Source organism: Trachypithecus francoisi, unplaced genomic scaffold, assembly GCF_009764315.1.
Source record: "Trachypithecus francoisi isolate TF-2019V2 unplaced genomic scaffold, Tfra_2.0 Lachesis_group12, whole genome shotgun sequence".
In the NCBI taxonomy this organism is placed as follows: Eukaryota; Metazoa; Chordata; class Mammalia; order Primates; family Cercopithecidae; genus Trachypithecus; species Trachypithecus francoisi.
In genome coordinates, this window is record NW_022681457.1 from 945,270 (window position 1) to 968,022 (window position 22,753).

At 50.5% G+C, this 22,753-nt stretch overlaps 1 protein-coding gene across 3 annotated transcripts in view; it reads right to left on the reverse strand.

Annotated features, from left to right (window-relative positions):
• The window catches only part of OPA3 (outer mitochondrial membrane lipid metabolism regulator OPA3), a 59,033-nt gene that overhangs the window by 14,526 nt on the left and 21,754 nt on the right, over positions 1 to 22,753 (reverse strand). Inside the window, exons 1-2 of one of the 3 annotated variants that reach the window (XM_033223696.1) lie at positions 10,142 to 10,482; positions 8,483 to 9,540 (exon numbers count right to left, since the gene is read on the reverse strand). The exons of 1 other annotated variant lie outside the window; for it this stretch is intronic. In XM_033223696.1, the coding sequence (XP_033079587.1) occupies positions 9,143 to 9,540; positions 10,142 to 10,313 (570 nt within the window). In that variant the 5' untranslated portion in view covers positions 10,314 to 10,482 and the 3' untranslated portion in view covers positions 8,483 to 9,142. Of the gene's footprint in view, positions 1 to 8,482; positions 9,541 to 10,141; positions 10,483 to 22,753 lie in introns of those variants that run through there. One more of the 3 variants, XM_033223698.1, reaches the window with a different exon arrangement.

Below are 22,753 nucleotides of genomic sequence, written 5' to 3' on the forward strand. Positions count from 1 at the left end.
CTGCTTGAGCCTAGGAGGCTGAGGCTGCAGCGAGCTGTGATTATATCACCGCACTCCAGCCTGGGTGACAGAGCAAGACACTGTCCAAAACAAAACAAACAAACAAACAAAAAACAAAAACAAAACCCAAAAAACAAGCAAAAACAAAACAAAAAACAGAGGCTGAGCACAGTGGCTCACATCTATAATCCCAGCTTAGAAGTCTCTTCCCATAGTAAAATTTAGTCTTTACGCTGGCCCAACACAGCCCACGTTATACAGGTTTGTATAACACATACATCATATGTACATGCTTTTCTTTCTTCCTTTTCTTTTTTTTTTTTTTGAGACGGAGTCTCACTCTGTCACCCAGGCTGGTGTGCAGTGGTGCAATCTTGGCTCACTGCAACCCCTGCCTCCTGGGTTTAAGCGATTCTCCTGCCTCGACCTCCCAAGTAGCTGGGACTACAGGGGCGCCCGCCACCACACCCGGATAATTTTTTTGTATTTTTAGTAGAGACGGGGTTTCACCATGTTGCCCAGGCTGGTTTCGAATTCCTGAGATTAGGAAATCTTCCCACCTAGGCCTCCCTAAGTGCTGGGATTACAGGTGTGACAGGCCATGCTTTTCTATAAGAAACAAAATAAAGGAGAATATAAAGTAACAAAGTTGGCCTGGCCTGGTGGCTCACGCCTGTAATCCCAGCACTTTGGGAGGCCGAGGTGGGCGGATCACGAGGTCAGGAGATTGAGACCATCCTGGCTAACACGGTGAAACCCTGTCTCTACTGAAAATACAAAAATTAGCCAGGCATGGTGGCAGGCGCCTGTAGTTTCAACTACTCGGGAGGCTGAGGCAGGAGAATGGCATGAACCCGGGAGGCAGAGCTTGCAGTGAGCTGAGATTTTGCCACTGCACTCCAGCCTGGGCAACAGAGCGAGACTCTGTCTCAAAAAAAAAAGTAACAGTTGCCCATCACACATAAGAGCAATTATTATTCAGAGAAACTTATTCTAACAAGACATATAACATATAATGCATGATATTAACATATCATCAATGTGTTATAGAACACACATAATGGGTTTCATACGTTTATAATATATATTAAGTATATACAATGCACATATATCTGTATTCTTCATGAAATGGAATATAAGAAAATAGGAAACAGGAACTGCAAATATTAAGGGTAATTATTGAATGAAGCTTTCATTCGAATGATATGTACATAAGCATATACACTACATATAATATACGATTTATGTTACACGACATAAAATACATATTTTATATTCCATTGTATGTCACATAGTACATGAATTGTATACTTTTAAAATACATAGAATTATAAATTATTGTATAAATATGCACACTACGGATTATACAAACTCTGCTTTTTTTATTTTGAGACAGGGTCTCACTTTGTCCCCCAGGCTGGAGTGCTGGGGCATGATCTCAGTTCACTGCAGCCTCAACCACCCCGGTTCAAGCGATCCTCCTGCCTCAGCTCCCCAAGTAGCTGAGACTACAGGTGTGTGCCACCATGCCTGGCTAATTTTTTTTGTTTTTGTTTTTTTGAGACCAAGTCTTGCTCTGGCACCAGGGCTGGAGTGCAGGTGGTGCAATCTTGGCTCACTGCAACGTCCACCTCCCGGGCTCAAGCAATTCTCCTATGTCAGCCTCCCAAGTAGCTGGGATTACAGACGTGCACCACCACACGCGGCTAATGTTTGTATTCTTATTAGAGACGGGGTTTCACCATGTTGGCCAGGCTGGTCTCGAACTCCTGACTTCAAGTGATCCTCCCACCTCAGTCTTCCAAAGTACTGAGATTACAGGCGTGAGCCACCGCGCCTGGCCTAAAACTCTGCTTCTTATTGTGGCACGTGGCTGTAGATTGAGGTGGAGGTTCTGAGATCTGCATGCAGTGGGGGTTACTGCTGAGCGCTGGGGATATTTCCTGTGGGGAAGGAGGGAGGGAGGGAGGACTCCACAGGGGGGGAAGCTGAAGCCAGATGCGGTGGAAGCAGAGGCCTGAGTGATCCTGTGGGGGCTCCAGAGCTGGGATGACCTCCATAGTTGTGCCAATCAAGGCAAGGGGCAGCCTTTGCTTGCCTGGACCCCTCGCCCAGCCTCTCCCCTCGCTTACTCTATTCCAGGGGAAGGTAAACTTTTTCCGTAAAGGGCCAGAGAGTACAAGGGCCCTAGGATCTCTGTGCAAATACTCAGCTCTGTCACTATACTGCAAAAGCAACCGCGGAAAACACGAAACGAATGAGCGCCTGGGTTCCAATAAGTCTTCATTTACAAAGACAGGTAGCAAGGGTCCCCTTGATTTGGCCCGAAGGCCTTGGTCAGCGAGCCACTGCTCTATTCTGACAGCCAGAACCTCTTGCTGTTCCAGGAACAGGCCAACGCCACATCTGTCCTAGGACTTTCACAGATACTCACAGCCCTCTATCTCCCTCCATCTGAAGCGCTACCTCCTCCCTGCCCACCTGTCCAGATCGGCGGTGCCCGTGAGTCTGGAACTAGCTGGGATTACAGGCATGCACCACCACACCCTGCTAATTTTGTATTTTTAGTAGAGATGGGGTTTCTCCATGTTGGTCAGGCTGGTCTCGAACTCCTGACCTCAGGTGATCGGCCTGCCTCGGCCTCCCAAATAGCTGGGATTACAGGCGTGAGCCACCGTGCCCGACCACTCTTTCCTTCTTTATTGCCGTTCTCTGGCACTAGAAAGTCAGCTCCAGTGAGGGCCTCTGCTTGCTCCCAACTGGTTCCCAGCTACTAGAACGGAGCCTGGCGCAGTCGATCCTCAATACACTCAGAGATGCCATGCTTCTCCTCTCTCTGTCCACACCAACTCCAGCTACAAGCCATTGCCACTGGGGGACCCAAGCCCGCCACTCAGTAACACAGTGAAGGGCCCAAGAGTGGCTCCGTGGGCCAATAGATCAGGTTGGGGCTTACGTAAAGTCCATTTTCTCCTGGGGTGGCTCTCAGCCATCTTGCCCCCCTCCAGGCAAGGGCATGCCCTACAGAGAAACCAACAAGGGGGACAGCACGGCCTACCAGGAGATGGGAGAGGCACAGCCCTCAGGGCACCTCCCAGGGTTTTGTGAGCTGGGATGAATGGATTTATAGTCCTGAGTCACTCCGGAGGGGGGAGTCTGCATTCAGCCCAGCCCCTGCTTCCTAAACAACTATGGGGTGGGGCAGGGAACACTGGAAAATAAATGTATGTGTGAACATCTGTAAGTAAGACTGGGTGAGGGCAGGGCTGAGGTTGTCTCTGTCACCGCTGTGACCCCAGCACGGGGTAGGGCAGTGAGTGGGTAACTGAGTTTTTTTTTTTTACGGGAGATGCTCCACTGAGGACACTGGGTCCATGCCCGGGTGCGGCACCACCTCAGTGAGTTTTTCGAGTGAAAGAATAAATAAAGGATATTTTTTCCTAAGGTTGACATGGACTTTATTTATTTATTTGTTTGTTTGTTTATTTATTTATTATTTATTTATTTATTTATTTATTTTGAGACGGAGTCTTGCTCTGTCGCCCAGGCTGGAGTACAGTGGCCGGATCTCAGCTCACTGCAAGCTCCGCCTCCCGGGTTCACGCCATTCTCCTGCCTCAGCCTCCTGAGTAGCTGGGACTATAGGCACCCGCCACCTCGCCTGGCTAGTTTTTTGTATTTTTTTTTTTTAGTAGAGACAGGGTTTCACCGTGTTAGCCAGGATGGTCTCGATCTCCTGACCTCATGATCCACCCGTCTCGGCCTCCCAAACTGCTGGGATTATAGGCTTGAGCCACCGCACCCAGCCAACCGACTTTATTTATTTATTTATTGAGAGATGGAGTCTCGTTCTGTTGCCCAGGCTACAGTGCAGTAGCATGATCTCAGCTCACTGCAACCTCGGCCTCCCGGGTTCAAGTGATTCTCCTGCCTCAGCCTCCCGAGTAGCTGGGACTACAGGTGCACGCCACCATGCCTGGCTAATTTTTGGATTTTTAGTAGAGACGAGGTTTCACCATGTTGGTCAAGCTGGTCTTGAACTCCTGACCTCAGGTGATCCACCCGCCTTGGCCTCCCAAAGTGTTGGGATTACAGGTGTGAGCCACCGCGCCCAGCCCCAAGGACTTTTTAAATATGAAAAAAAATGCATCAACTTGAAGACAATCAGCTTCATTTACAAATTTATTCTAACCCCTCTCCCCACATTGCAAGGTATACAGAATTTTAGCTAGTAGAGCACACGAGCAGTGAATCATCCTCTGGCCTCCTGCATTTTGAGAGGACGTTCTTTCCATTTCCACACACCCTGGCCACCCCTGGCACCGCAGTGGGGGAAGTAGATGGCCCTGCTGCCCACAAGGACTGGCCGCCTGTCAGGGCAGGGCAGGACTGAGTACGAAGTCTCTGAGATGTGAGAGCAGCACTCCATCCGGGTCAGGACGGCGCTGGGGTCAGGAATTGGAGCTCCTGCCTGTCTTCACCTTCCCACCTCTGTCTTTTTGTATGTTTGTGTGTGTGTGAGAAGACAGAGTCTCACTCTGTCACCCAGGCTGGAGTGCAGTGGTGTGATCTCAGCTCACTGCAACCTCCGCCTCCTGGGTTCAAGCAATTCTCGTGCCTCAGCCTCACGAGTAGCTGGGATTCAGGAATGTGCCACCACGCCCGGCTAATTTTTGTAGTTTTATTAGAGATGGGGTTTCGCCATATTGGCCAGACTGGTCTCTATCTCCTGACATCATGTGATCCGTCCACCTCGGCCTCTCAAAGTGCTGGGATGACAGGCGTGAGCCACCATGCCCAGCCTGGGTCACTCCCAGTTTTTTTTTTTTTTTTTGAGACGGAGTCTCGCTCTGTCGCCCAGGCTGGAGTGCAGTGGCCGGATCTCAGCTCACTGCAAGCTCCGCCTCCCGGGTTCACGCCACTCTCCTGCCTCAGCATCCTGAGTAGCTGGGACTACAGGCACCCGCCACCTCGCCCGGCTAGTTTTTTGTATTTTTTAGTAGAGACGGGGTTTCACCCCGTTAGCCAGGATGGTCTCGATCTCCCGACCTCGTGATCCACCCACCTTGGCCTCCCAAAGTTCTGGGATTACAGGCTTGAGCCACCGCGCCTGGCCCACTCCCAGTTTTAAACACAGCCCCACTCAGGACCCACTCGATCAGTCCCCTCTGCTCTAACTTCTCCCCCTTTTCCAGAAGGAACGGAAATGCTGTTTCAGGTCAGGTGCAGTGGCTCACACCTGTAATCCCAGCACTTTGGGAGGCCGAGGCGGGTGGATTACCTGAGGTGAGGAGTTCAAGACCAGCCTGGGCAACCTGGTGAAACCCCATCTCCACTAAAATACAAAAATTAGCCAGCCGTGGGTGGTGGCCGCATGTAATCCCAGCTACTCCAGAGGCTGAGGCGGGATAATTGGTTGAGCCTGGCAGGTGGAAGCTGCAGTGAGCCGAGATCGCAGCACTGCACTCCAGCCTGGGTGACAGAGCTAGACTCTGTCTCCAAAAAAAAAAAAAGAACAGAAAAGCTGTTTCAGAACCTGTTTCTTGGCTTTCTATCTGGGCAGATCTTGGTCCGGGCCATTTTTACCTCCTTAGAGAAGGGAGGTGAGGACGGAAGTGGGGGAAAGCCCGGCCCTCCCACTTTCACCTGCAGTTTCCCGAGAGCGGGCCCAGGTGGAATGGTCGCTCCGTTTACACAATGCTATGATCTCAGGTATGATCCGGGGCTGCTCTGAGAGGGGATAGAGAGGGTCTCCCACTGTCAACACCACCTCTGGGATGGCCTGGGCCTCTGTGTAGAGATCGCCACCCCTCCCAGCCTCTGCTCAGCCATCGCCTCTCCCTCCTCACTCTGCAGTCAGGGTAATCCAAGCCACTCACTCTGCCTCTACTACTTCACTGCCCTGGGCAGTCAGCCCCTCATTGGCTGTGGCATTTCTGGCAAGTCCCTTTGCTGCTTACCCTTGGCCTTAGTTTCCCCACCTCATAGGGTGACTCTTGGGCCTCTCCCCATCAGAACTCTTCCCATCAGTTTATTTTAATAAGCTCTGTACCCATTGTGGAGATCCACATGATGGTTCTCACATACAGCCTCAGGATGCCTTCATCACCTTGCGGCTCCTCTATTAGGAGACAGCTACAGTCAGAAGGGCAGACTGCAGGCTAGTGGGACCCACCCGCCCCCTGCTTCAGTGGCAGATCCGGGAAGAGAAGCCCAGTAGCAAAGGGTGGTTCCTGGACTGTTCCTCTCAGCTAGCGGGAAGGCTAAATCGCCTGCAGGGTTGGCGGGAGTCCCAGGGTACTTTTTTTCTAAGAAAGGGTCTCGCTCTCTCATCCAGGCTGGAGTATAGTGGCGCAATCACAGCTCGCTGCACCCTCAACCTCCAGGGCTCACGTGATCCTCCTGCCTCAGCCTCCCAAGTAGCTGGGACTACAGGCATGCACCACCGCACCTGGCTAATTTTTTTATTTTATTTTTGTAGAGATGGGTTCTCACTATGTTGCCCAGGCTGGTCTTCAGCTCCTGGGCTCAAAGAGATCCCTCCTGCCTTGGTCTCCCAAAGTGCCAAGATTACAGGTGTGTCACTGCACCTGGACACCAGCATACTCTTGGGGTGAGGAGGAGTATGGGCTGAATGGCTTGAATGGTGGGCCCCCAACAGACAGGTCCACATACTAACCCCCAGGACCTGTACTTAAGACAGTTTATTTGGAAAAAGTGTTTTTTTAGATGTAATTAAGGGTCTTGAGGTGGGATCACCCTGAACTCAAGATGGGCCCTAAATACAATGACAGATGTTCTGGCAAGTGACAAAACAGAAGAGGGAAAAGGCCATGTGAAGCTGGAGGCAGAGCCAAGGAAGGCCTGGAATCACCAGGAGCTGGAAGAGGGAGAGTGCCCCTGTCAGCACCTTGGTTTCAGACTTCTGGACTCCAGAACCGTGTGAATTAAATTCCTGTTAGACTGAAGCCATCAAGTTCACCACCCACTGGTGACCTGTTATGGCAGCCCCAGGAAATTAACCAAGGAGTTAAGGCCAACTGGTGGCCTAATTGGTAGGATGGGGGTGGGACTGGGGGCTATGGAGGCAGGAGGGTACCACTACATGAAGACGGGCTGAAGGGTCAGTCCAGAGCTCCGAGGAAAGAAAGCAAGAACATACAGATTAGGAGACGCGGATGGAAGATGAAGGATGTGACAACTGAATCCATGGGCTTGGATTCGACTGGGGCCCTGAAAAATGCTGAGCAAGGTGGGAAAGGCAAGAAAGGACACGCCACACAGTACAAGCTCCAGGGACTCGGAGGACAGGAAAATAGGGGGCTGAGGCAGAAGGACAGGCTGGATTAGCCCTAGTTAGGATCAAATTTCCCACCATGGAAAGGGGGTTGGAGGACATTCACAGAAAAGATCCTGTAGCGCCATTCCAGTGGGTCATGCCACAGACTCAAGGATGAGTGTTCTGTTGGAACAGTTCACTTGGGGCCGCAAGGGAAGGTACAATGATTCCATGGATTGACTGCAGGCCAGGACCTTTTGTGTTTGTTTGTTTTGAGACAGAATTTCGCTCTTGTTGCCCAGGCTGGAGTGCAATGGCACGATCTCGGCTCACCGCAACCTCCGCCTCCCAGGTTCAAGTAATTCTTCTGCCTCAGCCTCCCGAGTAGCCGAGATGACAGGCATGCGCCACCACGCCTGGCTAATTTTGTATTTTTTAGTAGAGACGGGGTTTTGTCATGTTGGTCAGGCTGGTCTCGAACTCCTGACCTCAGGTGATCCACCCATCTCGGCCTCCAAAGTGCTGGGATCACAGGCGTGAGCCACTGCGCCCAGCCAGGGTTTTTTTTTTTTTTTTTAAGATGGAGTTTTGCTCGTTTCCCGAGCTGGAGTGCAATTGTGCAATCTCGGCTCACTACAACCTCTGCCTCCCGGGTTCAAGCAATTCTCCTGTCTCAGCCTTCCAAGTAGCTGGGATTACAGGTATATGCCACCACGCCTGGCTAATTTTTGTATTTTTAGTAGAGACGGGGTTTTATCATATTGGTCAGGCTGGTCTCAAACTCCCAACATCAAGTGACCCACCCACCTTGGACTTCCAAACTGCTGGGATTACAGGCGTGAGCCACCGTGCCCGGCCAGGATTTTTTTTTTTTTTTTTTTTGAGACACAGTCTCACTCTGTCACCCAGGCTGGAATACAGTGGTACAATCTCGGCTCACTGCAACCTCCACCTTCCAAGTTCAAGCAATTCTCCTGTCTCAGCCTCCCAAGCAGCTGGGATTACAGGCACCCACCACCACGCCTGGTTAACTTTTGGTTTTGAGACAGTGTCATGCTCTGTCTGTCGCCCAGGCTAGAGTGCAATGGTGCCATCTTGGCTCACTGCAATCTCCACCTTGTGGGTTCAAGCGATTCTCCTGCCTCAGCCTCCCGAGTAGCTGGGATTACAAACGCACTCTACCACACCTGGCTAATTTTTGTATTTTTAGTAGAGATGGGGTTTCACCATGTTGGCCAGGCTGGTCTGGATCTCCTGACCTCAAGTGATCTGGCCGCCTCAGCCTCCCCAGGTGCTGGGATTAGAGGTGTGAGCCATGGCTCCCAGTCGCACCTTTGTTTTTTCTCCTAAAGAGAGCAGTGATGCTCAGCTAGAGCTGACCTTATAAGGTGACGGGGAGAAAAGGCCACTGCAACACACTGCATTTCCTTACAGAGGTCTGTACCGATTGACAAAAACAAGGGGGTGTTCCAGTGTAACAGATGAGTGTCCCGGTAACGGTTAACACTGATCAGGTAAACCCGCTGTGGGGGTAACAATAACACATTGATTCAGCTCAAGACCAGGTTCCATTTTTTCATTTGCCAGAGTGCCCGCGGTGTCCCGCTGGCTGGGACCTTGCAGGTCGTCCTGGTTTGGAGTGGGGACTAGGGAGTGAAGGATGATGGAGGGGGCTATGTTGCAAGGCTTCACCTGCTGGTACCAGTGGCAGGTAATTGCTGCTCTTATCAGCAGGGCTAACCAAATGCCAAGTTGCACCAAGATCCTGGTGGTTTCCACTGGGCCAGCACAGGCAGGGGTGGTGTGGGAAGAAGGCCACGTTAGGTACATAGGCCATGTCCAAATTCAGGGTCCAGCAAGCTCCTATTTCTTGGACGCAGACACTGCCTGGGACGCGGACCGGCCGGGGTTGCAGAGCTGAGCGCGCACCTCTTGCAGCTCTGTGCGCAGTTCCTCCAGGGCGCCCTGTGGCGGCGCCGCCTGCACCTGCGCCTGCAGCGCTTCTAGCGCCAGCGCCAGGTGGCCCACCTCGTCCCGCAGCGCGTTCCAGGCGGCGCGCTGCTCCTCCTCCTTGTGGCGCTGCTGTGCCTGGTGGCGCCAGTACTCCAGCACCAGGCAGCCGCCGCCCACGATGAAGATGGTGGCTTCGCCCAGCAGCTCCGCGCCCAGCTCGGCTGCCGCCTCCTCGTTCAGCGGCTTGATGACCGTGCCTCGGAAGCCCATGATGCGCATCTTGGTCCGCATCTCCACCCAGTGGTACACTGCGGGGGAAGACAGGGGTCAGGCTGCGCTCTGGGAGCCCCCTGCAAGCCCCACCCCTCTCACCCAGGGAATGCAGTCACCTAGCCTGGGTAACCCAGGGGTCTTTTAAAAGACCAGAATATTCTAGCGAGCAGCCAGGGATGAGAAACACTGCCCCAGAAAGGAGGTCCTCAGACTTGAGGGGCCACGCCCCAAGAAGGACACCAGGGACTTCCACAGCGCAAAGTTCATGGACGGTGTAAAGGTCCAGTTGCCAGATGCTTAGCTCCCTGTGTTCCTCCCTTAAGCCACCGCCAGCCAGGCTGTCCTGCCCTGGCACTGTCACCCCACCCACTTCCCAGGAGAAAGACCAACCCCCTTTCTTGCCTTATTTTCCCAAAGTGCAAAGTTGGGGCTGCAGATGGGTGGGGGAATGGGGGCTCCTGGCTCCAAAGGGCAGCTTAAGGTGGCAATCGATGCTAAGTGCCTCTGAACACTTAGATACACTTGTAATAATCAATCAGTTTTGCAAGTCTGATGGCTCCAATCCTAGAATTTCATCAGCCCTGAAGGTGCAGCTAAGAGCTGCGAGCTCTTCACAGAGAGGATTTGGGCACATACCTTGGTGGGAGCTCAAGAAGTGAGTGGTGCTGCTGGAACAAAAACTCCTTCCTTGCCTAGCTGCTTCTTTATGAAGGAAGATTCTCAGCACTTGAGTCTTTAAAACCAGTGCAGAATTGATGCTGCACCCTGACTCACTCCTGCAACAATTAATATTCATCCAAGGGCACATGAAACCACAGAGGGAACCCTTGTCTGGTGCTTTTGCAGACTCATTTGCAACATCTTCTTTTACTTTAAAGGTTTAGTAATTATTCATGAAAATGTATAAGAGATGAACTCTTTTGTTGTCGTTGTTTTAGAGATGCAGTCTTGCTCTGTTGCCAGGCTGGAGTGCAGTGGCACAGTCTTGGCTCACGGCAACCTCTGCCTCCCGTGTTCAAGCAATTTCCCTGCCTCAGCCTCCTGAGTAGCTGGGACTACAGGCGTGCACCACCATGCCTGGCTAATTTTTTGTATTTCCAGTACAGAAGGGGTTTCACCATGGCCAGGCTGGTCTCGATCGTCTGACCTTGTGATCCACTCGCCTTGGCCTCTCAAAGTGCTGGGATTACAGCTGTAAGCCACTGCTCCCAGCCAAAAGATTAACATTTTAAAGTAACTGCACTAATAATAATTTCAAAATTAACTCAATCCAGAAGAAAACAATTTAGCATTTAGAACCTTATGGTCACAGGAAATTAACATGTAAATTTCTGTATGTATTTTGGTTGCCGACATATAAATCATTAGATGGAATTCTGTGGGTATATGGACTGTAAATACAAAAGTACACGAATGAAAAGAAACCATGTGAAATTTCTGACTGAAAAAGAAGAGCTTGTTTTTATTTTTATTATTTTCGAGACGGGGTCTTGCTTTGTCACCCAGGCTGGAGTGTAGTGGTGCAATCATGGCTCACTGCAGCCTCGACCTTCCAGGCTCAAGTGATCCTCCCACCACCTCAGTCCCTTGAGTAGCTGGGACTACAGGTATGTCTGGCTAAAATTTTTTTTTTTTTTTTTGAGACGGAGTCTCGCTCTGTCATCCAAGCTGGAGTGCAGTGGCGCGATCTTGGCTCACTGCAAGCTCTGCCTCCCGGGTTCACACCATTCTCCTGCCTCAGCCTCCCGAGTAGTTGGGACTACAGGTGCCCGCTACCACGCCTGGATAATTTTTTTTGTACTTTTAAGAGACGGGGTTTCACCATGTTATCCAGGATGGTCTCGATCTCCTGACCTCGTGATCCGCCCACCTCAGCCTCCCAAAGTGTTGGTTGGGATTACAGGCGTGAGCCACTGCGCCCGGCCATTTTTGTATTTTTTTTTAAATAGAGATGGGGGTTATCAGTATGTTGCCCGGCTGGTCTCGAACTCCTAGGCTCAAGCAATCTGGCTGCCTCGGCCTCCTAAAGTGCTGGGATTGCAGGTGTGAGCCACTATGCCTGAGATATATGTATGTATATATATATCTCCTTAAACCAGACATTGGTAGGCATCAAATCATTATTATTGTATGTAATTTGCAATAAATATGAAGGGAAGGATACACCAGCCGTCCAGACATGTCAATATCATAACACACCAGAACCAGAAATTCCATCCTTTACAACTACTTAAGGTTATGAAAAAAGTTTTACTTGTCAACTTGAAAATGCACTAGAGGGCACACAATTTTTTTTTTTTTTCTTTTTCTGAGACAGGATCTTGTTCTGTTGCCCAGGCTGGAGTGCTATGGCAATCTCCACCTCCCAGGTTCAAGTCATCCTCCCGCCTCAGCCTCCTGAGTAGCTGGGACTACAGGCGCATGCCACCATGCCTGGCTAATTTTATTTTTTTGAGTAGAGATGGGCTCTTGCCATATTCCATCATATTTATTTATGTATTTAACAGATGGGATCTCACTCTGTGGTCTAGGATGGAAGGCAGCGGCTCTATCACAGTTCACTGCAACCTCAAACACCTAGACTCAAGCAATCCTCCCACCTCAGCCTCTGGAGCAGCTGGAACTACAGATGCCACACCATGCCTGGCTGTTTTCAATTTTGTTTTGTTTTGTTTTTTTAGAGATGGGGTCTTGCTATGTTGCCAAAGCTGGTCTTGAACTCCTGGGCTCAAGCAATCATCCTGCCTCAGCCTCCCAAAGTACTGGGACGACAGGAGAGAGCCACTGCGCCCAGCCACTACACATCTTTCATCTTCAAAGGGGTGGGGCGGCAGGAAGGCTTGGGGGCGCTCTGCTGGAGCTGGAGGGAAGACCTGAGGCACCAGCCCAGGGCCCGAGCAGTCACTGTCACTGTCACTGTCAGCTGCTGCAGTTACTGTTACAGCTGACTGTGGCTTAGGCCCTGGGCTTATGGGTTCCTGGGGTCCAGGCTGTGGAGATCCCTCCCACACTGAGGTCTTAGGGTCAGGCTGACCTGGGGTCCCCCTAGGGCTCCGCCACCTGCTCTCTGGTCAATGACAGCCTGCCCCGAGCCCCCCTCTGTAACACAGGAAGGACAGCATCATCCTGACAATGACACTCGCCAGCCCTGGTGGTGGCCCAGAGCTGGGCCCGTAACTGTCACTGCCTCCTTCATGTCAGGGACACCTAGCACGGTGGCCAGAGAGTGGTGAGGGCTGAGGGTTCCAGCTCCTCTGGCCTTCCCGGGTGGGGTTCCCAGCGTGCAATTGCAAGTGTCTCAGCATAGACCACGCATGGGGATCTGGGCCAGCAGGTGGGTGTGGGTGTGCCAATGGGAGTGGGCACGTACCCAGGCCACAGGAAATCAAATCAAAGAGGGTGTGTGTGTGCGCGCAGGCATGGGCTTTCAGGGCTCTTAGAGCAGGGGCCGACGGCATTCTCTCGGGTCAGCGGTCAGATGTGGGCTTCAGGAAACAAGGCCCAGGTGGGAATGAATCATAACAGGGCTGTGATTCTAGAAGTGATAGCTGCAAGGGGCCAGGACAGAGTAAGCTGGAGGACTCACCAGACTTGCGGGGTCAACAGGCTCCAGATGTCTCCTAGACCCCTCACACTCAGCATGTCCAAACCTGAACCCAGCTCCCGGCCCCACACTTGTCCCCCCACTAGAGACTGGGGCCTCATCCCAGCTGTTCCCCTCCTCCCACAGCCTCTGAGCTGCGTGTCGGGTCCATTCTGCATCCTGAACATCTCTCCCAGTGGATTCCCTTCTGCTGTCCTGGTCCAGGATCCATCCCAGCTCTGACCAACGTTCCCCTGACCTCCTGAATAGGAGGAATACAGGCTGTCTATCCACTTCCGAGTGCCTATCACAACCAGGAATAGTGGCTATCCAGTTACTTGTCTGCAATCAGTCTCCCCACTGTCCTGTAAGCCTCACAAGGGCAGGGCCCAGGGCTGTCACAGTCACTGCTGTGTCCCTAGCACTGCCCAGTGCCAGGCCAGGCACACGCATGATGCTCATGAGATCTAAGCTTAACACATAAGTGGGTCCCGCCTCCAGCCTCCTTCCCATCTGCCGGCCCCAGCCTCACCCTCTGCAATTATGCTCCACGCAGCAATCAGAAGGAACTGGTGAGAAGAACAGAACAAACTGGCCAGGCGCGGTAGCTCAGGCCTTTAATCCCAGCACTTTGGGAGGCCGAGACAGGTAGATCATGAGGTCAGGAGTTCAAGACCAGCCTGGCAAACATGGTGAAACCCCATCTCTACTAAAAATACAAAAAATTAGCAGGACGTGGTGGGAGGCCCCTGTAATCCCAGCTACTCGGGAGGCTGAGGCAGGAGAATTGCTTGAACCCGGGAGGCAGAGGTTGCAGTGAGCCAAGACTACGCCACTGCACTCCAGCCTGGGCAGCAAGAGCAAGACTCTGTCTCACAAAAAAAAAAAAAAAAAATTAAAAAGAAAAAAGAAAGAAAAGAACGACCTACCATTCCCCGTCGCCCCCACCCCCAACCCCACCACAAATAAAAGTAACACATTGCAAGAAAACAAAGTACTCAAACTATAAAACCTAGTCAAAGTTCCCTCAGAGGAACCCTCAACTACTGCTGTTGTCAGCCTGTTTTCCCCTAGCGCCATCTCCTGGACAGCCCGTAGTAAGCACACTTCACTCATTTCTGAGCTCTTCAAATGGAGGTTTGTCCAGATCTAAACCATTTTTTAGCTACTCATAATCCAGCGCCACTATGAAACGTGAGCACTCTGTCCCCACACGGCCTGCCCTTCCTCCACTCCCCCATTTCTACAGGGGATTTGTGTGCAGTTTTTATTATTCTATGTTCCGTTTTTTTTCAGACGGAGTCTCGCTTTGTCCCCAAGGTTGGAGTGCAGTGGCGTGATCTTGGCTATACGGTGCAGTGGCCATGGAAACACTCTCCGGTGTGGTGTGACTAAGGCAGAGAGGAGACCCTCTTGAGTGCTGCTTCATGAGACTTCAGTGCTTTTTTTTTTTTTTGATAGAGTTTTGCTCTTGTTGCCCAGGTTGGAGTGCAGTGGCTTGATCTTGGCTCACTGCAACCTCTGCCTCCCGGGTTCGAGTGATTCTCCTGCCTGAACCTCCCAAGTAGCTGGGATTACAGGCGCCGGCCACCATGCCCAACTAACTTTTGTATTTTTAGTAGAGACGGGATTTCTCCATGTTGGCCAGGCTGGTCTTAAACTCCTGACCTCAAGTGATCCGCCCACCGCAGCCTCCCAAAGTAGTGGGACTACAGGTGTGAACCACCATGTCTGGCCTGACTCCAACTTCATGAGAGATCTTAACCTATAATTTTCCTTTTCTGTAATGGCTTTGTCAGGCTTTGATATCAGTATTCTATTGGACTCATAAAATGAATAAGTCAGTGGTCCTACTTCTCTCTTAAAAGAACTTGGACAATAGTATCCTTCCCTCTCCTTCCCCTTCCCCTTCCCATTCTGTCCCCCTCCCCCTCCTCTTCCCTTCCCCCTTCCCTTCTCTTCCCTTTCCTTCCTTCCTTTCTTTCTTTCCCTCTTTCTTTCCCTCTTTCTTTTCTTTCTTTCTTTCTTTTTTTTTCTTTCTTTCTTTCTCTTTCTTTCTTTTCTTTCTTTCTTTCTTTTTTTTTTTGAGATTGAGTCTCACCATGCTGTCCCAGGTGGACTGCAGTGGTGTGACCTCAGCTCACTGCAACCTCTACCTCCCGGGTTCAAGTGATTCTCTCACCTCAGCCTCCCACGTAGCTGGGAGTACAGATGCACACCACCACACCTGGCTAATTTTTGTATTTTTTGGTAGAGACACGGTTTCACCATGTTGACCAGACTGGTCTCGAATTCGTGACCTCATGTGATCCACCCGCCTCGGCCTCCCAAAGTGCTGGGATTACAGGCGTGAGCCACCGCAGCCGGCCTCCTCCATTTCTCTTTTCCTGTCTTTTCCCAATTCTTCTTTCAGATCGCAGCTGAACTGTCCCTTCCTCCAGGACGCCCTCCCTGAACCACAGGCTGGGTCATACATATTCTCAAGGTTCTCAAAGCTCCCTGGGCTTAACACAAGGCCAGCCTTAATAAATGGCAGCAAGAACTTTGGAGTCACATAGTCCTGGACTCAAATCCTGGTTCTGTCACTTTCTGGATATGCAAGTTGAGCCCTGGTGTTTCCTCATCCAAACTAGGACTCAAAATACTCAACTGGCAGGACTGGGAGAATGGCAATGACAGAGTAAGGGAGAAAACGCTCAGTTTGTAAATGTTAACCTAATATCCTCTTCCTGACTTCTATTAGGAATTTTATTCCTGGAAGTACGTCCTACCCACTGGTCTGAATCTACTCTTGGGTTACATAGAATCATTTTCTGTCTCCTCCCTGAACTCTCTCCCTCCAGACTCACTCCCTTTCATCTGTCTTCCATAACAGAGAATCCCAACTCAGATGTCCCCTCCTCCAGGAAGCCTTCCCTGACCTCCAGACCCCTGGGCTCCTCCATCCGAGCTCTGACTGCTCTGGGTCCTCACTGCATGGTGACAAGTCTTTCTCTCCAACTGGACTGTGAGGCCGATGCAGGCAGGGCCTGAGCCTAACTCGGTCACTGCACTGTCCCCAGCCCCAGATAGGCACACAGCAGGCACTTAATGAAAAAGCTGATCTGTGGAGGTGCCCAGGAGGTGGCCATGGACAATGGGTATGGCTCCCTGTCTCTGGCTCCCCATCCCCCTTCTCTCTCTCCTGATGCTTTTGGTGTTATCTGTCCCCTCGAGAATGTGGCACTGTGCATCACCCCTCCTCCTGGAAATGTGTGCTTCTCTTGGCTCCAGGCCCCCCTCCACCCGTCTGTCTCTGGTATAGACCCTTTCCTCGGCCTCAGTGGCTGGCATTTCTCAGGGTACCATTTCCCAAGCCCTTTTCTTACTCGACTGTCACATCCACTTCCAGGGGCCACTCAGAACTTCAGGACCCAAACTCCTGAGCTCAGATCTCTCTTAGCCCCAGAGCTCCAGGTCACAGGCACTTCAGACACTCTAGGTCACAACACAATGGCTGACCAGGCCCAGGGAGGAGATTTCCCAGAGAAAGGAGGGATATCTTAACCCACGGAGTCAAGTAAAGTGACGTACTTGGCCACAGTTAACTATTGTTCAAGATTTTTCTGTGCATGAAACTGCAGGTGGCTGGAATGCAATCCTTTCCTCAGGAAATGTGCTGCTAAGACAAAACAGCTCCCTCCATGGTGGGGGACTGGGGCTCAGAAGCTTATGGACAAATAGGACAGGCCAGACGCAGTGGCTCACGCCTGTAATCCCAATACTTTGGGAGGCTGAGGTGGACAGATTACCTGAGGTCAGGAGTTTGAGATCAGCCGGGTGAAACCCCGTCTTTACTAAAAATAAAAAAATTAGCTGGGTGTGATGGCGCACACCTGTAATCTCAGCTACTTGGGAAGCTGAGGCAGGAGAATCACTTGAACCCAGGAGGCAGAGGTTGCAGTGAGCCGAGATCACGCCACTGCCCAGCCTGGGTGACAGACTGAGACTCAGTCTCAAAAAAAAAAAAAAATAAATAAATAAAAGAAATGACACCTAAATGAACGTGCGTTTCTGGAGAAGATCCTGGAACAGGCAGAAAAGGATACCAGTGGAAACACTGCTGAGATAGGAATGAGGCCTGCAGGCTTTATACCAGTGTTCATTTCCTGGGTCGCCTCATTGCACTGTGGTTATGTAAAATGTTATCATCTGGAGACTCTGGGTGAAAGGTATGCGGGAACTCTCTGTACTATTATTGTAACTTTTCTCTGAGTCTAAAATTAATTCAAAGTAGAAAAAACGAAAACAGACACAGCCCCCAGGTGGCTCGACTGTGAGGAAATGGACCTTCTCACCCATTTGCTGGTGTAAGTGTAAATCCGTGCACACCCTGGAGTCAGTCATTCTGCTTCTGGGCATTTATGCCAGGTTCATCTGTCCAGGTGCGAAAGGCCTTGCTGGGCTCCTTAATCCTGCAGCACAGTGGATGATGACAATTAAAAAGCCAAGAGAGACCCTCCGACACTATAATCTCATAAATTCCAGCATTTCTGTCAGCAATTGAAATAGAGTAAGGAAGTCCGGCTTTCTGTTTTTGTTTTGAGACAGGGTTTTACTCTGTCACTCAGACTGGAGTACAGTGGCAGGATCATGGCTCACTGCAGCCTGGAATCCCAGAGATCAAGCAATCCTCCTGCCTCAGCCTCCCAAGTAGCTGGGACTACAGGCAAGAACCAGCACGCCTGGCGAATTTTGTTTTTGGGACAGAGCCTCTTGTTACCCCGGCTGAAGTGCAGTGGCATGATCTTGGCTCACTGCAACCTCCACCCCCCGGGTTCAAGTGATTCTCCTGCCTCAGCCTCCCGAGTAGCTGAGATTACAGGCGCACGCCACCATGTCCAGCTAATTTTTGTACTTTTAGTAGAGACCGGGTTTCACCATGTTGGACAGGCTGGTCTCAAACTCCTGATCTCATGATCTACCTGCCTCGGTCTCCCAAAGTGCTGAGATTATAGGCGTGAGCTACTGTGCCCGGTCTTTTATTTTATTTTATTTTTTGAGACGGAGTCTCGCTCTGTCGCCCAGGCTGGAGTGCAGTGGCCGGATCTCGGCTCACTGCAAGCTCCGCCTCCTGGGTTCACGCCATTCTCCTGCCTCAGCCTCCCGAGTAGCTGGGACTACAGGCGCCAGCCACCTCGCCCGGCTAGTTTTTTGTATTTTTTAGTAGAGACGGGGTTTCACCGTGTTAACCAGGATGGTCTCGATCTCCTGACCTCGTGATCCGCCCGTCTCGGCCTCCCAAAGTGCTGGGATTACAGGCTTGAGCCACCGCGCCCGGCCTTTTATTTTATTTTTAAATAGAGATGAGGTTTCGTCACATTGCCCAGGCTGGTCTTGAACTCCTGAGCTCAAGCGATCCGCCTGCCTTGGCCTCCCAAAGTGCTGGGATTACCAGTGTGCACCACTGTGCCTGGCCAAAACAGATAATTAAAGCTTTTTTCAAAAAAATCAAACAAGCCACCTTGGCCCCCAGGATTCCACAGGTTAAGCCTCTACCCCTGCACCTCTGCTGCTCCCTTCTCAAGACCCAATAAAACAGCAGTCTTGGCCGGGCGCGGTGGCTCAAGCCTGTAATCCCAGCACTTTGGGAGGCCGAGATGGGCGGATCACGAGGTCAGGAGATCGAGACCATCCTGGCTAACACGGTGAAACCCCGTCTCTACTAAAAAATACAAAAAAATTGGCCGGGCGAGGTGGCGGGCGCCTGTAGTCCCAGCTACTCAGGAGGCTGAGGCAGGAGAATGGCGTGAACCCGGGAGGCGGAGCTTGCAGTGAGCTGAGATCTGGCCACAGCACTCCAGCCTGGGCGGCAGAGCGAGACTCCGTCTCAAAAAAAAAAAAAAAAAACAAACAGCAGTCTTAGGTGGAAAGACAGCAGAAGTCACAAGAACAAAGGGAAGCTGGCTGGGGGGGGAGGTGAGGGGGGTGGTAATGCGACTAGGCAGAAGGGGAGGGAATCAATGATGCAAGCCTTGAGGCGGGAGCAGATGGCTGAGAGGTAACTGAGCCAGCAGGGAGGCTGCTGAGACCTAGGCACTCATGGAACGGGGCGGGTAGGGGGAGGAAGGGGAGAGGGGGAAAGAGTGGTGGCAAGAAGCAGAAGGAATTGGAGACTAGGACCACACGTGCCAGGTGGTTGAGGGTGGGGTTAAGCCCAGAATCCCTCCTTGACTGGGGGTGAACCAGGAGGACTCCGAGAACAGCCCAGGGGGCAAGTGCCACACTGCAAACAAGCCTGTTCCTCTGGCATAGGGCTGGTGGGCAATGCAGGCATCAGAGCCCACTCAGCCTTGGCCTTGAACTCCAGTGACCCTGCCGGGTGTTGCTGGGGACAAAACCACACCTGCCACTGAGGTCCAGACAGGGGCTCTGCTTAGCTGTGAGCCTGGCCATGGGGTGATGAGCATGGGAAAGATCTGGGTCAAAGACATCCTAGTGGCTCCCAGACCCCTGCTCCTCTGTCTCCCTCCAAAGCCACTTAAAAATACACCAACCAGTTCTTTTTTAAGAGTTTGCATTGTTCCCTGCTGTCTTTGAAGTTCCACCTACATTTTACTTTCTCTATAAAGTTTTATCCTAATGTGACTTTTTATGCTCAATATCCTGTCATATGTCTCTGAAACAAAAACGTATCTATAAATTAAAACCAAAAATTTCATTCTTTGTGATTTTAGTTAAAACTTTTCTCTGCTGGGTGCGATGGCTCACGCCTGTAATCCCAGCACTTTGGGAGACCAAGGCGGGCGGATCATGAAGTCAAGAGATTCAGACCATCCTGGCTAACATGATGAAACCCTGTCTCTACTAAAAATACAGAACCAAAAAATTAGCTGGGCATGGTGGCGCACACCTGTAGTCCCAGCTACTCGGGAGGCTGAGGCAGGAGGATTGCTTGATCCCTGAGAATTGCTTGAACCTGGGAGGCGGAGGTTGCAGTGAGCCGAGAGAGTGCCACTGCACTCCAGCCTGGTGACAGAGCAAGACTCTGTCTCCAAAAAAAAAAAAAAAACCAAAAAAAAAAAACAAAGAAAAAAAGACAAAACAGCCGGGCGCGGTGGCTCACATCTGTAATCCCAGCACTTTGGGAGGCCGAGGCGGGCGGATCACGAGGTCAGATCGAGACCATTCTGGCTAACACAGTGAAACTCAGTCTCTACTAAAAACACAAAAAATTAGCTGGGTGTGGTGGCGGGTGCTTATAGGGAAGCTGAGGCAGGAGAATGGCGTGAACCTGGGAGGCGGCGCTTGCAGTGAGCCCAGATGGCACCACTGCACTCCAGCCTGGGCGACAGAGCAAGACTCCGTCTCAAGAAAAAAAAAAAAAAAAAGAAAAAGAAAAAGAAAAAAAAAACTTTTCTTTTGGATTGCATTATCATGCAATTGCTATTAGTATACCACTGACCAAAACAGCAAGCATTACATAATTTGATGTTTAGTGGCTGGGCGCGGTGGCTCATGCCTATAATTTCAGCACTTTGGGAGGCCGAGGCGGATGGATCACCTGAGGTCAGGAGTTCGAGACCAGCCTGGCCAACATGGTGAAACCCCGTCTCTATTACAAACACAAAAATTAACCAGGCGTGGTGGCATGCCCCTGTAATCCCAGCTACTCGGGAGGCTGAGGCAGGAGAATCGCTTGAACCCGGGAGGCAGAGGTTGCAGTGAGCTGAGATCATGCCACTGCACTCCAGCCTGGGCAACAGAGTGAGATTAACTTTTGTATTTAGTCTAATTACGGCTAATTTTTGAAATTCTAGTAGAAACGGGGTTTCACCATATTGGTCAGGCTGGTCTTGAACTCCTGACCTTAGGTGATCCACCTGTCTCACCTCCCAAAGGCTGGGATTACAGCCATGAGCCACCGTGCTCAGCCACAAAAAGATTTTTAAATTAGCTCTACATGGTGGTGCATGCCTGTGGCCCCAGCTACTCGGAAGACTGAGATAGGAGGATTACTTGAGCCCCCAGGTTCAAGGCTGCAGTGAATCATGATCCTGCCACTGTACTCCAGCCTGGGTGACAGAGTGACACGTGGTCTTAATCAAATCAATCAATCAAATCTAACAAATACATACAAGAAAATAAAATTATAGAATATGTCACTGATGACCACAGATGAAATCTTTAGGAAAATATAAGCAAACCAATGCCAGCAACATATAAAATACATAATACAGCATAATCAAGTGGGGTTTCTGCAGGAATATAAGATTGGTCTAATATTATTTTTTTAATTATTTTTTTTGAGATGGAGTCTTGCTCTGTCGCCCAGGCGGAGTGCAAAGGCGCAATCTCAGCTCACTGCAACCTCTGCTGCCAGGGTTCAAGTGATTCTCCTGCCTCAGCCTTCCGAGTATCTGGGATTACAGGCACAGACCACTGTGCCCCACTAATTTTTGTATTTTTAGTAGAGTCAGGGCTTTGCCATGTTGGCCAGGCTGGTCTCTAACTCCTGACCTCAGATGATGTACCCGCCTTGGCCTCCCAATGTGCTGGGATTACAGGGGTGAGCCACCACTCCCTTAGGTGATCCACCCGCCTGATTTAATATTCTTTAAAAAATCAATTATTTTTAACTGATTGTAGTAATAGAATTGTGGTTGCCAGCCTCCAAGATGCCCTCCTCCCCAACAATCCCTGTATCCTGGTGTTTACAGCCCTGTATTCTCCCTTCCCACATGTACCAGGATTGGTCTGTATGACCAACAGAATATAGTAGAAGTAATATGTCACTTCCAAAATTTTATGAAGACACTGCCTCTTTAGTCTTGGTCACTTTCATTCTTGATTCAAGTGAATCAACCTTCTTGGAAGTAGATCCTCCAGCCCTGGGCAAGACTTCGGGTCCACAGACTCCCAGCCAGGGCCACCCAACAAAGCCGTTCCTAAATTCCTGATTCTTAAGAACTGTATGACATAATAAATGTTTATTTATTATCACATGGAAAAGTACTCAATAGCACCATTCACCAAAGAAAAGCAAATAAGTTACCATTTTATACCAAACAGAATGGCTAAAATTAAACTGTGAAAATATTAAATATTGCAAGGATATGGGGCAACTGGAACCACATGGCAAAACTCTTTGGTAGTTTCCTATAAATTTTTTTTTTTGTTGTTGTTGTTGTTTTCGTTTTTTTGAGATGGAGTCTTGCTGTCGCTGGAGTGCAGTTGCGGGATCTTAGCTCACTGCAACCTCTGTCTCCCAGGTTCAGGCGATTCTTTTGCCTCAGCTGCCTGAGTAGCTGGGATTACAGGCACCCGCTACCACATCTAGCTGTTTGTATTTTTAGTAGAGACGGGTTTCACCATGTTGGCCAGGCTGTTCTTGAACTCCTGACCTTGGGTGATCCGCCCGTCTCAGCCTCCCAAAGTGCTGGATTACAGGTGTGAGCTGCTGTGCCCAGCCAGTTTCTTACGAAATTAAATATACCCTTACCATACAACCCAGAAATTTTACTCCTAGATAATTACTGGGAGAATATCATTTCTACCAAGAGAAATGAAAACATCCATATAAAGGCTTGTACACAAATGTTCATAGCACCTTTACTTGCAATAACTTGGAAACAACCCAAATGTCCATCATTAGGACAGTTATCAAACACAGCATGGCATATTAA